Source organism: Cercospora beticola, chromosome 6 (assembly GCF_033473495.1).
Source record: "Cercospora beticola chromosome 6, complete sequence".
Taxonomy (NCBI): domain Eukaryota; kingdom Fungi; phylum Ascomycota; class Dothideomycetes; order Mycosphaerellales; family Mycosphaerellaceae; genus Cercospora; species Cercospora beticola.
The window spans coordinates 959814-974596 of NC_088940.1; the positions used below are offsets into that span (position 1 = coordinate 959814).

The window sequence follows — 14783 nt, forward strand, 5'->3', positions numbered from 1 at the left end:
TGTTGCGGATGAGATATTCCGTTGTTAATATGCACACTATAGAATGAAATCCCCTTGTAACCGCGCAAAGTGCTCAGACAGCCACGCCTGAAACTCTCTCGTACATGGCGGCAAATGATGAATAATCGCTTGAACGCGTCTCACAAGAAACTCTCAGCATCACTCGTGGAGTTCATCGTCCAGTCCACCGGTGTCCTCCAGATACATCGTCACCCTCTCCTTCACTTCCTTGAGCACGTCTCCGATGGCTTCTTGCCACTGTCTCTCGACCTCGCCGACCTTGTCCTTCAAGTCTCGTGTGAGATAGTCTTCTGCTTCCCGTCTAGCTTGGAGCAACTCTGCTCGTACATCACTGTCGCTTGATCCTTCTGCGCCGCGTTCAATCTCCAGTAGGCGTAACCTCGATTTAGTTGTACCAGTGCGTACCTCGTGAAGAAGACACAGCAGATTCGTTTGACTCTCGATGAATTGATACGCGCTCTTCTCCGCGTGGCAAAGCAGACTCAACAGGTACTGCAATGGGTGCTGATGGTATGATGGGTTCTCTTCATATTCCTGGGGTGGAATCTGTACTTCAAATGATGACATTTGCATCGGAATGTGCTGGATGACCTCGAGCAAGCCAGGTGCAATGTCCCAAAACGACGAGAGTTGGTCCTCAACGCCTCTAGAGACATTGCTCTCGAGGATCGATTGCAGTTCTTCGAATCGTTTCAAGGACTCCTTGGCGAAGGCCGTCTGTCGTTCCACGCTGTCCTTCTTGAAAAACGACGTCGCTTCATCAATTTTTGGCTGGGCTTTCGAAATCCGGTAAGGCGTGAGGATCACCTCGGAATATTTGTCGCTTCGCATTGCATGCAAATCGAACATCTCTTTGTGCAGCAGCTCTCTCGCCTCAAACATCCACTTCAGCAGCGTGAGCTTCTCCAGGCGCTCGGGATGCTGATCTCCTTCTTCGAGTGCACGATTGGGATCCGCAGAATGATGTCCGCTTTCAAGGTCTGCTCGCAGCTGGCGAATGCTGTCGTTGGCTCTTTGAAGTCGGTCAGTAAGCAATGTGTTTAGCGGATGCGACACGCTGTTCTCGAAGACCTCGAAGTTCGAACGCGCTGTGGCCTTGCCACGCTCAGCTTCTTCTACATCGAAATCAGCCTCACGTTTTGCCGCATCTGCGAACGACATAGTCCCTTCGGCAATTTTGGACTGAATTCCTGCTCGAAGGCTACCACGTCGCTTCTTTGCTGATTCCTGCTGCTCGCGAGTAAGCGCAAAGTCTTGATCGAGATAACTGTCCTTGATCTTTTGTATCTCGCTGTGGTCTGACAGAACGCGGTGCTCCGTGCGCAAGTCCTGAAGAAGCGGGTGATTGTTGTTGACAGCTGGATGATGACGAGGGAATGGAGGCGGTAGCGTCACAAGTCGAGAAACGTCCAGTACGAGCATGCCAGGCGTGGAGATCCTGCGCTCTTGCGTGCGGTGAGGCGTCTGGATTGGCGTCTCGAGCTCTGCCTCGTGCCAACCCACTTTCTCAGGTGGATATTCGTTTGGCCCATAACCATACGCAGGTCTGCTGGACTCGGCAACCGATGCTTCCGGGGTGGCTTCACCACTGGCTTGAAGAGTTGCTGGGTCAACGCCCATGTACTTTGTCTCTCGACGCGTTTTCTCCATCCGGTCAGGTCGACCTATCGAGCCAGCACCAGATTGTGTGCCTTCCCACCACCTGCTAGCGGTACGGCCTCGCGAATCATTCTCATCAGGCGCAGTGCTGACGGCCATGCTAGGTATTGGTGACAGAGATGGCTTGAAGGAATCTGCCCATTGTCGTGCTTCGGTGCGCTCGAATCCTTCGCCAAAGTCTCCTACTGAGCCTACATCAGTCGCGGGAGTAAAGTCTCCCATAGATGACGCCGAACTAGGCATGCCATGAGCCGAATTCGGTACGCTATCCGATGCCCAAGCAGGAAGGCTAGGATCGATCGAGGACATCGAAGTGCTTGGGGTTACAGCTCTGCGCCCGCCTTTGGAGTTGTAAGAACGCCACATGTCTCTCGTCAGATCAAGAATGTCGCCGGCCATCGCGTTGTATGCTGCGCTGTAGCGGTCCCGTCTTACTCGTGATTCGTGGACGATGAACGAAGCAAAGAGCTCGAGACGCTCTTCATCAGAGGTCGCTGCCGCTTCCTTCTCCACAAACGCGCGATGTCGGTCGATGGCTTGCAACCCAAATGCGTCCAGCTTCATTGGGGCCTTCGTCGATCCTGCGGAAGGAGGTCTTGCAGGGCTCAGAGGTGCAGGCATGCCTTCCTCGTTTGGTGTATGCAACAGATGAGAGATAGGCCGATCGCTCGCTGCACTACCTAACGGTCTTACGTGTTTCGAAGACGCAGCTGGCTGCTTGCCAACAGCAGGTGTATACGGAGGGGTGAGGACAGTACTGGCAAGCTTGGACGCAGAATGTGGCGTACGTGTGGACTGCCCTTGGGCTGAAGGTGAATCACCATGACCTGACGCTGTTCGCATATGTCCGCGACGTCTGCTGATAGAACCCTCTTCCGTGGCGAAAATGAGATTCGCAGGCCTGGAATTCTCATCACCAGCTCCCAGGGCTGCACGACTCTGAGACCTGCGCTCCCTGATGCCCTGAGTACTAGTATCGCGCTGAGCTGGCCTGCGAGACAACGAGTTTTCTCGCTGTGTTCCAGTATCTATGCGCAGTGGCTGGACTTCAGGTGCTACCGACATGTGCTGTTGCGGCATAGGCGGCTCAGGCTCAGTGCTGCGTTCGTCACGGTCGACCCAATCGGCTGGTGTGGGTGGTACAGGGCCGAGACTTGGTGCAGCCATGGCGCGTCTTTGTCTTGGTGCTTCAGACGCTCGCTCTGGTGCTGGACTGCTAGACCCGGAACCCCCAATTGAACGATTCAAGCTTTGTGAACGCATTCCTGGGGGAGGCGCGCCAGCTGGAGGGCCAGGTAGAGCCATTCCGGGTTGCCAGTGGTTGTCCGGTGATGCACGACCAACAGAGGTGGATGAGGACGCGATAGCTGAGCCACCCATGTAGACGTGACCTGTGCTTGCTGCTCTTCTGGCCGCTGGCGGTCTTGCATCGACAATGGCCGATGCGTGAACCGGCGCGTTTTGCTGTACTGGGTGGGGGTCTACAGCCGGTTGCTTTCCTCTAAACCCAGGCAGGCTCATGAGTGCCCTTTGGCCAAGCCCAGAAGCTGATCGCTCGCGATGCCTCGATGATTGCTGCGATGGTGGAGGGGGAAAGCTGGCTTGAGCAGCTACTTGAGGCGAATTTGAAAGGGCGCGATCTGTCATTGGCGAACCAGTAAAGGCGTTGGGTTCTACGACTTGTGAAGTGATCATAGCACGCGAGCCATGATCCGGCGTAGAGGTTGGTGACGGGGAATACGGTGGTGGCGGCGATGGCATAGCAGCTGGGATTCAGAGTATTAGCTTGTCGCCGCCTGAAGTCACCAGCATACCACATTTCCATGCCGTTTCATCGCGCTCTATACTTCGTATGAGCACACGGTTCGACCTACCTTCCATTCCGGTAATGTTCGTGGTGCTCATGGGCATCGCGCCATGGCGCTGCTGAAAGACCATCTGCGAGCCTGACACCTGCCCTCGATTCCTCCATTGCTGTGGGTTGTAAGGCTCCATGCTCGGACTACGAGGCGGCGCGCCTGGTGTTGAAGGAGTCAGGCCACCATGGATTTGATTATTGAGGCCACTGGGTGTCCTCGGAGTATTATAAGCAAAGTGCGGCGATAAGTGGTTCGCAGAAGCAGGCGTCGAGGCCTGAGACGCAGTTCCACCCTGGGATCCCAAGAACTGCGTGGTTATTGATGGCACATAGGGACTCCTCTGGCCGTGTGTACGACCTGGTACGACTCCAGAAGACGCGGGCGGGCTGGGAAAAGGTCCAGCGCTACCTGGAGTGCCGCCGGGCGGGCCTGGAGGAGGAGGGTACTCATACTGCATCGCTCGAGCTCACGAGCGAGCGTATACCAGGTGGATCTTGAAACTAGCGGCAGTAGCGAGCTGTAGTCGGTGACCAAACGCGCAGTGCCGGGAGGCCTCAGCGAGTAGGCGAGCGCGTAGGCATAGGCAGTACAACTGCACGGATCTGGCTATGTCCTTTGGCGCATGAGCATTGCGTGACAAAGAGGGTGGCTGCACATTCAGTGCTGATCTGAGGTCGAGAAACATAGTCGGCCAGAGGTCGATGGCAGATGCCATTGGCCAAGGAGGACAAGCCTCGTCTCATCCCCGCCAGGGTGCAAGAATAGCACACAAGTGTACGCTTGGAGCATATCTTCGTCGTCTCATTGGTATCGTCTTGTACCAACGTGAGTGCGGCTGCATGGAAGCGCGCCAATGGAGAGCACAGGAGGTGCGAGGGCGCTTAGGAAGGTTTCTGCAGCCGGTGCTCGGAACTTGTCACGGCCTTGGCGACTGCGTTGGTGACTGCTACAACGGGAGCAACAAACACATATGCAGTGAGAAAAGCTCGGCAGAGTGAGAGTTGCAGTCTCAAGCTTATGAAATCAGGCCTATATACAGACGATGTGGATGCAAGCTCGCAGGCTCTCCTCACTGACCACCGCTGGAAGATGTGTCACAGCAGCAGCCTTCCGTGTCTATACCAGAGATACGCTTCAAGTCCTCCCGTAGCTACAACGAGCCTTGGACGTCCACCAGGATCTTCACATGCTTATCCTTCTCGTTGATGAGGGCCAGGTATCCATCCTTGACCAGCTTGTCCATCAAGATCTTGCTGGTGATCATACTGCTCGGTTTCAGCTTGCCTTCACCCAGGGAATCGATTACGCCCTGGAAATCTTTTGCTTGGTAGCCGAGGACTGCTTTGTAGTTGGCTTCGCGGAACACCAACCAATTCGGGTTGAATGGCACTTCCTTCTCCCAGATGGCCACATTGATCACAGTTCCTCGCGACCTGACAGCCTTGCAAGCTGTTTCCAAGGACTTGGGCACTCCGGCACAATCAAAGACAAGATCTGGACCATTCAGGCCTCCACAGATCTCCAAGCAAGTGCTCTCGATATCCACCTTCGTCGGATCCAAGACATGATGTGCTCCAAACTCTTTCGCAAAGTCCTGTCTCTTCTTTGCAACTTCGGCACAAATCACTGTCTTCGCTCCTCTTGCCAAAAGGACTTGCACGACAGCAAGTCCGATTGGACCTCCTCCAAAGACCAAACAATTCGGCTCTTTCATATCTGCAATGGGGGAAGCGTCTACAGCATGCCACGCGACTGCGAGAGGCTCCACCAATGCTCCTATATCAAGGTCGACGTTTGATGGGAGTGGGAAGATGGCCTCCTGTGGGACGACCACAAACTCACTCATACCACCACCGCCTCCCGAAAGTCCAACAAACCCACCATTGGGACAAGCATTCTCGGCCTGGACTTTGCATGCACCACAATGTCCGCAATAGATCGTCGGCTGCACAGCGACTTTGTCTCCAGCCTTGACCTTTGTAACACCCTTGCCAACTTCGGAGACGACGCCTGAGAATTCGTGGCCGATCGTGATAGGTATGCTCTCCTTCGTTACTGGATGTGGTGAGGTAGGTGAGAAGCTATGACTCAGTCAGCTCGCGATGGCCTCGATCCGTGCATTGATACACTTACTTCGGCCCTCCCAGATATTCATGAAGATCTGTGCCACAGATTCCAACGTAAGCTGGCGCAACTTTGACTTGCCCCTCACCACATTCCGGCACATCTATGTCGTCCTTGATCTGAATGTCTTCCTTGCCATAATATCTTGCTGCTTTCATATTGGCGATCTTCCGTCCTATTTGTAAATGCAAAAGAGACAGTATTCGGGAGCACAGAAAAGCAAATGTGAGGTGTGAAGGGAAGAGAAGAGCTATATGAACCAGAATACGCTTGCCTTGCTGACCGAGTCACGCATCAGTGCAGCAATCGACCTACCGTTCGACCTTTGGCCCGAGACGAAGCTCACGAGTTCGTTTTCTCAAGTCAGGAGCATCATCCGGTGAGGGGCTCTGCGGCTTCCGGACGCGCGGGGTAGGTGAACGACTCTAAGGTTCTGTTGGTGACGATCACCAGATCGCAGACAATTGCCGTGATTGCAGCAGGAAGCTGCGAAAGAGATCTGTTGGTTTGAATGTCGAGGAAGGCTTGCGAGACGCATCTATAAGTTGTGTCCATGTGGAGACCATCACAGTGCACCGGGAAGGCGCTAGTAAACATGCGGACTTAACGGAATTAGGGGACAAAGCCCTGTCGTCCTATCCTGAACCTCATCGTGTAGTCAATGCTGAGGACTGTGCAAGTGCTTGAGACAGCGAGTCCCTAGTATTTCTTCGTTGCACAGGCTTCATGACAATTTCGTCATTGGTGACGGATTTTCGCCCTTATCTCCAGAAGCCGAAACACGCTTGGATCTACTTAAAGCACCGAAGGTTCACGGCCATTTCCTCGCTGGTTTACAGAAGAACTTGACCTCTCAGCATCAAACGCTAGCAACACAAAATGTCGAGCGAAGCCACTTTCCCAAGGATCAAGTATCAGAATTTAGGAAGCAGCGGCCTCAAGGTGTCGAAGGTAATCCTTGGCTGTATGTCCTATGGCTCACCGAAATGGCAAGAATGGGTATTAGACGAGGAGAAGTAAATCGAGGAACTCCCGGCAGACGACACAAAGCTGATGAAAACCAGGTCGCTACCACTGCTCAAGCATGCTTACGACTGCGGCATCAATACCTGGGACACTGCCGACGTCTACAGCAATGGTGTATCCGAGGAGATCGTTGGCAAAGCTCTCAAGGAATACAACATCCCTCGACCCAAAGTGGTCATGCTCTCAAAGTGCTTCATGCGATCGACGGGTGACGGGACCCAGCCACCGATCGCTGCTGGTCTCGAGAATGATGGCGAGAACGTGAATCTGGTCGGCCTATCTCGCAAGCATATCTTCGATGCAGTTGAGGCAAGTGTCAAGCGGTTAGGCACATACATCGATGTACTTCAGATCCACCGCCTGGACCGGGCTACGCCAAAGAAGGAGATTATGCGGGCTCTTAATGATGTGATTGAAAAAGGATGGGTTAGGTACATCGGTGCTTCCACGATGTGGTGCTGGGAGTTCCAGGAGCTTCAATGGATCGCAAAGACAAATGGCTGGCATGAGTTCATCTCCATGCAAAACTACAACAACCTCATCTATCGTGAAGAAGAGCGCGAGATGATACCATACTGTCGTGCCACGGGTGTCGGCACAATACCTTGGTCACCTGTCGCTCGAGGAGCACTGTGCAGACCATGGGGCGAGCGTACCACGATCCGCGAAAAGACTGACGCCGCCTTAAAGAGGCTGGTGCGAAACACCGAGGACGAAGTGGACAAGACGATCATTGACCGCGTTGAGGAGGTGGCGAAGAAACACGGCGTGTCTATGACCTGCATTGCCACATCTTGGTCCATCAAGCAAGGCCATTGTCCAATCATCGGCCTCAACAGTAAAGAGAGAATTGAGGAAGCAGTCAAGAACTCGGAGTTCCAGCTGAGCGATGAGGACGCAAAGTATCTAGAAGAGCCATACAGGCCCAAGGCGGTTATTGGGCTTTGAGGAGGCGGTGTGGGGCGCCTGCCGTAGAAGTGAATGGACATGTTCGAGATTGCACGCGTAACTGCCATAGCTACGCGTGAATGTGAAGGAAGTCGCGAACCTCAACGCGCTTCTGCCTGCCCGCTTTCAAACAAGCCTTATGTCCTCGAACCTTGCTCTTCTACACCATCGACATCCTCTCTACACAGACCCACTTACCACGCGATTGCAACAGCTGCAATGCCAACCAGCCGCGTCGAAGTGGCATGGGCGGTGCCAGTCAACATCGAGCAGCTCGGTCCGCACCTCGATGCTTACACAAGCCTGCAGCCCGCGTTCAGGATGTTGCATCTCTGCAACCGCTTCGGCACCGGCTCAGAAGCATTCGTTACTAAGCTACCAATGGAGCTCGTTCAGCACATTGAAGAATACATCTTCAAAGACAAACAGGAGGAGCTGATTCCGGACTGGTCACGAGATTTTCGCTGCTGGCAAAATTTGTGCGAGCCAGTCGATCACTTGACGGAGGCGGCAATCCTGGAGCTATACAACGACCTTCATGAGGACTTCGAAGAGGACTTCGAAGAATGCCCTTGCGGAGGCGGCTGCCACTCGCGCGAAGAGGTGACGAAGGTGACGAAGGATGTGCGCGACTTCGTGGCAGGATTGATCGAAGAGGATGATTGGTGTCCATGGGGCTCCGAGCACCGACGTCGTATTCAGTCATGGCATAAACGGGTCGGAAGTCCAACGGAAGCGAGTCGAGGACATTTTGACGCATTGTCGACCGTGCTCAAAAAGCAATTCGGACTTGAGGCGTGGGTATCTCACGTGCAGGAGTCGCGCGTGCTACCGTGGGTAGTACATATGGAGGAGAATGTTGCCTATACGACCAAAGCGTACCTTCGACTGCCGCAAGCTGCATCGGTACAGCACAACTTCGAGCTTCATATGGTAGATGGGCCATGGGACAACCGACGCGTACCAACCGAAGCTGGTTTCGCGACCGAGCTTTCGTTTCCTCCACCACTTTCCAACAAAGATGCTGGACGCTTCATTCGTGCGCTCAAAGCACTGGACATTGCAGTTCCTCCAACACAGAAAGTGTCAGATCCGACGCAAGACACGGAGATCGTGCCACGAGACACCGATGCAGGTGATACCAACGACGCTGGAATGAATTCGGAGGTCAAGCCTAAGCTGACGTTGCTCATCCGCAACGATGACGATGAAGAGTGGTGAGGCAGGAAACGGGGGAGTGGGAGACCTTGTCCTGTAATCGCGAGAGTTCACTATCAGGACCATCGGTCATCCCCAGTCATTGGTAATCGCGGCATGGCGACACCCGCAGTCCACATGTGAGCTGGAAAGTGGTACATGGCTGGTTCGTTGTTCAGCGCGGTGGTCTGCAGTACTCATGGGCATGCTTCTCCGTAATTCGAAAAGGCGTCGCTTTGGTAGCTTTGTAAACAGATGAACACCGCTTTCCCAGCTCGAATGCATTCCGCTCCCTCATGAATCGGTGTCAGATTGTGTTCCTTGTGACATGGCTGTTGTTTGGCTGACTTATTCGCATCCTAATTCGAGTGACTTTCAGGCGAGTGCAGAGTCCAACGATTCAACCTGAGATCTCTGGCGCGCTTAGTTTTCCAGAAGACCGTTCGAGAACCGCTCTCGCTGCTTGTTAACTCTTTAGCCTTCGGCGCCTGAAACTTCGATTTCCGTTCGCGGTCGAGCCTTGTTCAGCCCTTCGAGCAGCACACAAGCTTTGCAAATGGCCTGCGAGGATAGATATCCGCACCTCTCGCACTGGCCAAGCTTCTGTTTCGGAGGTGCGCCATCGCGACCTTTCCGCGCTCCCTTCTTCTCCTGCTTCGTCCGGATTGGTACGGTCTGTAGACCAGGCTTGTCTCCGTTGGCAGGCATCCTGACCTCCACTTCTGTACCATTCTCCACGGCCTCTTCATCTTGTCTCAACTTCTTTTCCATTTCAGCCATCTCTCCGCCGCTCGATTTGCCATTGGCTGATCCACAGCCCCCATCCGCCTCATCTTCTGCACCCTTCGCCTCAGCATTCTCCCCATTGCCGCAAGCTCCTCCGCAATTATCCTTCGCGTCTGGCACGAGCTTGGCCATATCGATCCCGCTCCTCACGACGTCGAGTATACTCTCCGGCCTGATCCTCTCCAAGTTCTTGATCAATGTTCTTGCACTGCCCCTAAATGCCTCTGGGCTGTATATGCACTCCGTGCTGAAGTAATCCAGCTTCTTATGGTGTGCGTACAGCACGATCTCCTTTTCGTAGGCATACATCAACGGCTTACTCCTCTTGACGTTCGTGAAATTCACCTTTCCATCCTCGCTTTTCGTGGCGTTCGCAGAGGGTGTACTTGTAATGATACTCGTGGCTCTACTCAATCGAGGAAAATCACCTCGCAGGAGGTTCATGAGAACCGTCTCCGCAACATCATCTGCGTTATGTCCTGTCACGACATGACCCACGCCTAGCATTGCAGCGCCTCGATCAAGGGCTTGTCGTCGGAATACACCGCAGTATGTGCAATTGCCCTTCTTTCCAATCTGCGCTACGACTTGGTCCATCGACCAGCCATACAGCTCTTGATAACTCACAATCTTGAGCGGAAGATCATACTGCTGGGCATGTCTCTTGACAGCCTCTAAACTATGATCTCGGTATCCTGTAATCCCTTCATCGATACTAAGAAGCACGAGATCGAGTTGCCAATTGTGGCGATCATTGAGCGTTTTCAAGACCGAAGCCAGAACAGTGCTGTCCTTGCCACCAGAAGCACCGATTGCGACTTTCTCGCCTGGCACGAACAGTTTCGACGACGTGACGGTCTCGGCCACTTCGGCCTCGAAAATTGCTGTGAAGCAGGGCGCACAGATTCGAGCGTGGTTCTTCGGTCGGAGGATTTGTGCGCGTGCATCTTTGCAGATCTCGCACGTGGAGGGGGGCATGCTATCGGTCGTCTGGGCGTCAGCGCATCGATACAGAATGTAACGAGCGTATGACTGCCAAGTTCAGCGAAGAAATAATGTTGACGATGAGGCGGGCAGCGTGAGTCGGATCGTGGGACGGCCGTCGGATATTGATGCAGCTTTGATTGGACATTTGACGGGCTGGAGGGGCTGCACCGAGAGCGGCATTTGCAGTGAGCTTGGGCCGTCGATCATCGTCATGTGCAGCGTTCAGAGGTCGCAGGCATCACCTTTGCTGTTGCACAATCACCTTTGAAGCACTATCACTTCGCAAGCAGCCCACACGTCTCTATCACCCCTTGACCGAATCTTCACCCATTTCTCGCGCGAATTCAGGCCGTTGACAGCTCCTCCGTCATGAACCGACTCTTTGGGGCGAAGAACACAGCCCCCAAACCATCTCTCAACGATGCCATAGGAAAGGTAGGCTGCACTGCGTACTGCTCGCGAAGAATATCCTGACGTGGACCAGGTCGACACACGGATCGAGTCTATCGATGTCAAACTGGCCCGACTGAACGCTGAACTCGGCACCTATCAAAAGCGACTAAGCACGATGCGCGATGGCCCCGGCAAGAACGCGATCAAACAGAAGGCGATCAAGATTCTCCAGCAACGTAAGATGTACGAGTCACAAAAGGATCAGTTGCAACAGCAGAGTTGGAACATGGAACAGGCCGGAATGATGCAGGACAATCTGAAGAATACCATGGCCACGGTGGATGCGATGAAGACAACGCAGAAGGAGCTCAAGAAGCAATATGGCAAGATCAATATTGACAAGATCGAGAAGTTGCAAGACGAGATGGCAGATCTCATGGATATGGGAAATGACATTCAGGAGAGTATCAGCCGGAGCTACGACGTGCCGGAGGATGTGGACGAGGCCGAGCTGGACGCGGAATTAGAGGCTCTCGGGGAAGATGTGGAATTCGGAGAGACGTACGGCGAGAGCGAGATGCCAGGTTTCTTGACCGAGAGTGCACCGCCCACTTTCATCGATGAGGCGCCGGAGCAAAAGGAAAAGCAAGCGGCCACATGAGCTTGATAGAATGCTGGACAAAGACGCGAATCGCGACACTGGCCTCTCACCTTCTGCAACGCGATTCGTTATAGAGGTCGTACCTCTGCCGATCAAATGTCTGGCTGGCATCTGCCGCTGTGCTCCTGCTAGTCGCAAAAGCTCATTGATTCGGGACCCGGACAGACTTTACCTTGAGCTCATCAGAACAACATCTGGCCGAAAAACGATCAGGATTCTGTCGTCATTGCTTGCGGCGTGAGAGACTGCAAGGCCTTGCCTCACTCTTGATCCGCAGCTGGAACTTGAGGCCAAGACGTGGCGCCAAATCATGAATACCAGAAGCTTCTGATATCGTGGCACAGTCTCTGCGCAAGGCTGCCTGCATAGCGGCGTAGGCCCGCCTGAAATATCCGTGGCACCAAATAAAAGTCGGTCGGATATGCCGAGCTGTTTAGCTTACGCCGCCAGTCTCTTTCGCATGCGTATCGGACGGGAAGCGGCAGCTTCTTTGCACACGTGTCAGACAGATCATGTAGATCAAGTTGTGCATTAGAGGCAAGGGTGGACCTGCTTGGGAGCACTCAAGTCAACATGTACCGCTTGCATGATCGCCCTGACTAGATCGAGCATTCGCACTATCTGAGTTCAAGGTCCTTTCCGCTACCCCATGATGCAAAAGCCTCACGACGGCCTGACATGGTTTTGCGTAAGAATCTCACAGCGCGGCGAGAACAAGCACGAAAAGCACATCATTTGCAGCCACCGAGTTCATAAGCACGGCAGGATCCATCTCAGCCTTATGGCGCACATGCGCATCTATCTTTACATGCGCACATGAGAACTGCATGTGGCGTGTGGGGCAGTGTATTCGCGGATCCTTCTATCGCTAGGAGGAGGTAGTCTCCGCCTCCACCAACTTCAGCTTCAGCTTACTACGCCTGCTGCGGAAAAACAAACAATAAGCGAATTAGTAGCGCGCCCGCTTTCCTTCCCGCAGGCAGAGGCAGTGTCACCATTCTGACAACCAAAAATGGTCATGGTGGAGCTACAGCACGATCACACCACCTCTTGACGTAGACTTTCTGTTGCAGTCGCAGTATTCGGCTGACACGAGCTCTCTGCTTGGCGATAGCCAGCTGTGCACGCACGAACCCCTCTCTATACCACCTTTTGCGGAAATAGGTCGATGGCTGAAGGCCGAAGGATGCGAAGTCACTATCCTTGTGGGAGCATAGCCTTGCTGGGTATTGGGAGGCACAGAATCAAATGAAAAGTTGACAGTATATAGCAAACGACAATTTCCAAGATCTGAAGACTCCATCAACACATCTATCACAAGCATCCACAACACAGCAACCATTTCCTTACAGTCAAATCTGTCGCTTCTCTCAACTCAAACATCATAGTAATATACAACAAGATGCAGTACGCACTCACCTTCCTCGCCCTTGCGGCTGCCACCACATTCGCTCTCCCTACAGCAAAGCCTGCCGATGATGGCTCTTGGTACCCAGGCAAATATGAAGGCGGCAACACTGGCCTTGACGACGGCAAGTGGGCTCCTGGCAAGTACAAAGGACCTGGCACCGGCTTCGACGACGGCAAATATCACCCATCAAAGCGCAACGATGATGGCAGCTGGTCGCCTGGCAAATATGAAGGCGGTAACACTGGCTTCGATGATGGAAAATGGTACCCAGGCAAATACGAAGGTGCGGGAACTGGTTTCGACGACGGAAAATATCACCCAAAGCGAGCCGATGATGGTTCGTGGTATCCTGGCAAGTACGAAGGCGCTGGCACTCCGTATGATGATGGCAAATGGTATCCGGGCAAGTACCCTTCAAAGCGAAACGATGATGGTTCGTGGGCGCCGGGTAAATATGAAGGCGCTGGAACTCCATACGATGACGGAAAATGGTACCCGGGCAAGTACCCCTCCAAGCGTAATGACGACGGCTCCTGGGCACCAGGGAAGTACGAGGGTGAAGGTATTCCATACGACGATGGCAAATGGTACGAAGGAAAATACCCTGCCAAGCGCAACGATGATGGCTCTTGGGCTCCAGGAAAGTACGAAGGTGCAGGAACTCCCTACGACGATGGTAAATGGTACGAGGTCAAGTACCCTTCTAAGCGCAACGACGACGGTTCTTGGGCTCCAGGAAAATATGAGGGAGCTGGTACTGGTTTCGACGATGGCAAGTGGGCGCCAGGAAAACATGAGGGCGCTGGTACTGGCTTCGATGATGGGAAGTACCACGGCTAAGTTGTGAGTTTGCGGATGATTTAAAGGCGTCTTCGGTCTGGGTAATCAAAACTGGGATAGATTGGGTCGGTGGGGGATAGCTTCATGACAGTAACGGCAGCCACGACTTGAGAACATGTTTCTTGGGTCGTATAATGAGTACTATGCTGTACAGAATCTAATCTTGTCAATACAAAGTGCAAAGGAGCGAATCATGCTTGATTTTGTGCATTCTGATGCGTGAAATGTGCTGAGTTCAGAGCAGTTCTCCCGAGATTTCTCGCCTCCTCATCATTAACTTCGCTCGCCTTCACTCTGCTCCTCGAATAAAGCTTCTTAACATGAGTCCAGGGAGTCGCAAGGGTTCTTGAGGGCCTCCGGCTTGAGCAGTCTGAACAGATCATATTGCGCGCAGAACTCCCGAGACTTGAAGAACTTTCCATCTACGCTGCCAACACGGAAGTTGAAGTAGAACTCGTCTGGGTTCGGGTCTCCAGAGCCTTGCTGAAGGCCCGCAGCTTCTGGGTTCGAGTACTTGTAGATGACGTCCAGGAAGCGAGTGTTGTCCTTGTTGAGGAAGACGTCGAAGACAGTGTCGCTTGTGGCGTTGTCGGCGCGAGCGCAAGGAACACTCCAGTATCCGTCGCTCTCTTGGTCGAGGTTCTGTCCTTGGCAGATGATATCTTCTGGGTTGGTAGCGTTGTTGTTGTTGGCGTCGTCCCAGCTGTAGACAGAGAGCTTGGTGTCTGTGAGGGTGGCATTGAAGTACAAGCAGGCGTTGGCGCCAGCGAAGAAAGTGCTGGCCACCGCCAGGAGAGTTGCAGAGGCGGAACGCATTGTTGCTGTGGTTCGTGCGCGAGATTGCTGTTCTGGCCTGGTCGTGGTATACCGT

The 14783-nt window shown here is 53.5% G+C and overlaps 8 protein-coding genes across 8 annotated transcripts; 4 read left to right on the plus strand and 4 right to left on the minus strand.

The window, feature by feature from the left end:
- Positions 1-159: 159 nt before the first annotated feature.
- On the minus strand, positions 160-3996 carry RHO25_009486 (uncharacterized protein; the record flags this gene model as incomplete). The annotated part of the gene is made up of 2 exons (XM_023601021.2): positions 160-3446; positions 3555-3996. 2 exons carry the CDS (start codon positions 3994-3996, stop codon positions 160-162), a joined length of 3729 nt encoding a protein of 1242 aa, XP_023453393.1.
- A 693-nt stretch (positions 3997-4689) lies between these two features.
- On the minus strand, positions 4690-5821 carry RHO25_009487 (uncharacterized protein; the record flags this gene model as incomplete). Its single annotated transcript, XM_023601022.2, has 2 exons — positions 4690-5620; positions 5673-5821. The coding sequence occupies 2 exons, from the start codon at positions 5819-5821 to the stop codon at positions 4690-4692; spliced, it is 1080 nt and encodes a 359-aa protein (XP_023453389.1).
- Positions 5822-6542: 721 nt separating this feature from the next.
- Positions 6543-7637, plus strand: RHO25_009488 (uncharacterized protein; the record flags this gene model as incomplete). The annotated part of the gene is made up of 2 exons (XM_023601023.2): positions 6543-6679; positions 6728-7637. 2 exons carry the CDS (start codon positions 6543-6545, stop codon positions 7635-7637), a joined length of 1047 nt encoding a protein of 348 aa, XP_023453390.1.
- Positions 7638-7856: 219 nt separating this feature from the next.
- RHO25_009489 (uncharacterized protein) lies at positions 7857-8858 on the plus strand (the record flags this gene model as incomplete). The annotated part of the gene is made up of 1 exon (XM_023601024.2): positions 7857-8858. One exon carries the CDS (start codon positions 7857-7859, stop codon positions 8856-8858), a length of 1002 nt encoding a protein of 333 aa, XP_023453391.1.
- Positions 8859-9308: 450 nt separating this feature from the next.
- On the minus strand, positions 9309-10598 carry RHO25_009490 (uncharacterized protein; the record flags this gene model as incomplete). The annotated part of the gene is made up of 1 exon (XM_023601025.2): positions 9309-10598. One exon carries the CDS (start codon positions 10596-10598, stop codon positions 9309-9311), a length of 1290 nt encoding a protein of 429 aa, XP_023453387.1.
- A 378-nt stretch (positions 10599-10976) lies between these two features.
- On the plus strand, positions 10977-11661 carry RHO25_009491 (uncharacterized protein; the record flags this gene model as incomplete). The annotated part of the gene is made up of 2 exons (XM_023601026.2): positions 10977-11042; positions 11092-11661. 2 exons carry the CDS (start codon positions 10977-10979, stop codon positions 11659-11661), a joined length of 636 nt encoding a protein of 211 aa, XP_023453388.1.
- Positions 11662-13063: 1402 nt separating this feature from the next.
- Positions 13064-13912, plus strand: RHO25_009492 (uncharacterized protein; the record flags this gene model as incomplete). Its single annotated transcript, XM_023601027.1, has 1 exon — positions 13064-13912. One exon carries the CDS (start codon positions 13064-13066, stop codon positions 13910-13912), a length of 849 nt encoding a protein of 282 aa, XP_023453385.1.
- Positions 13913-14227: 315 nt separating this feature from the next.
- On the minus strand, positions 14228-14728 carry RHO25_009493 (uncharacterized protein; the record flags this gene model as incomplete). The annotated part of the gene is made up of 1 exon (XM_023601028.2): positions 14228-14728. The coding sequence occupies one exon, from the start codon at positions 14726-14728 to the stop codon at positions 14228-14230; it is 501 nt and encodes a 166-aa protein (XP_023453386.1).
- Between the last annotated feature and the right edge of the window lie 55 nt (positions 14729-14783).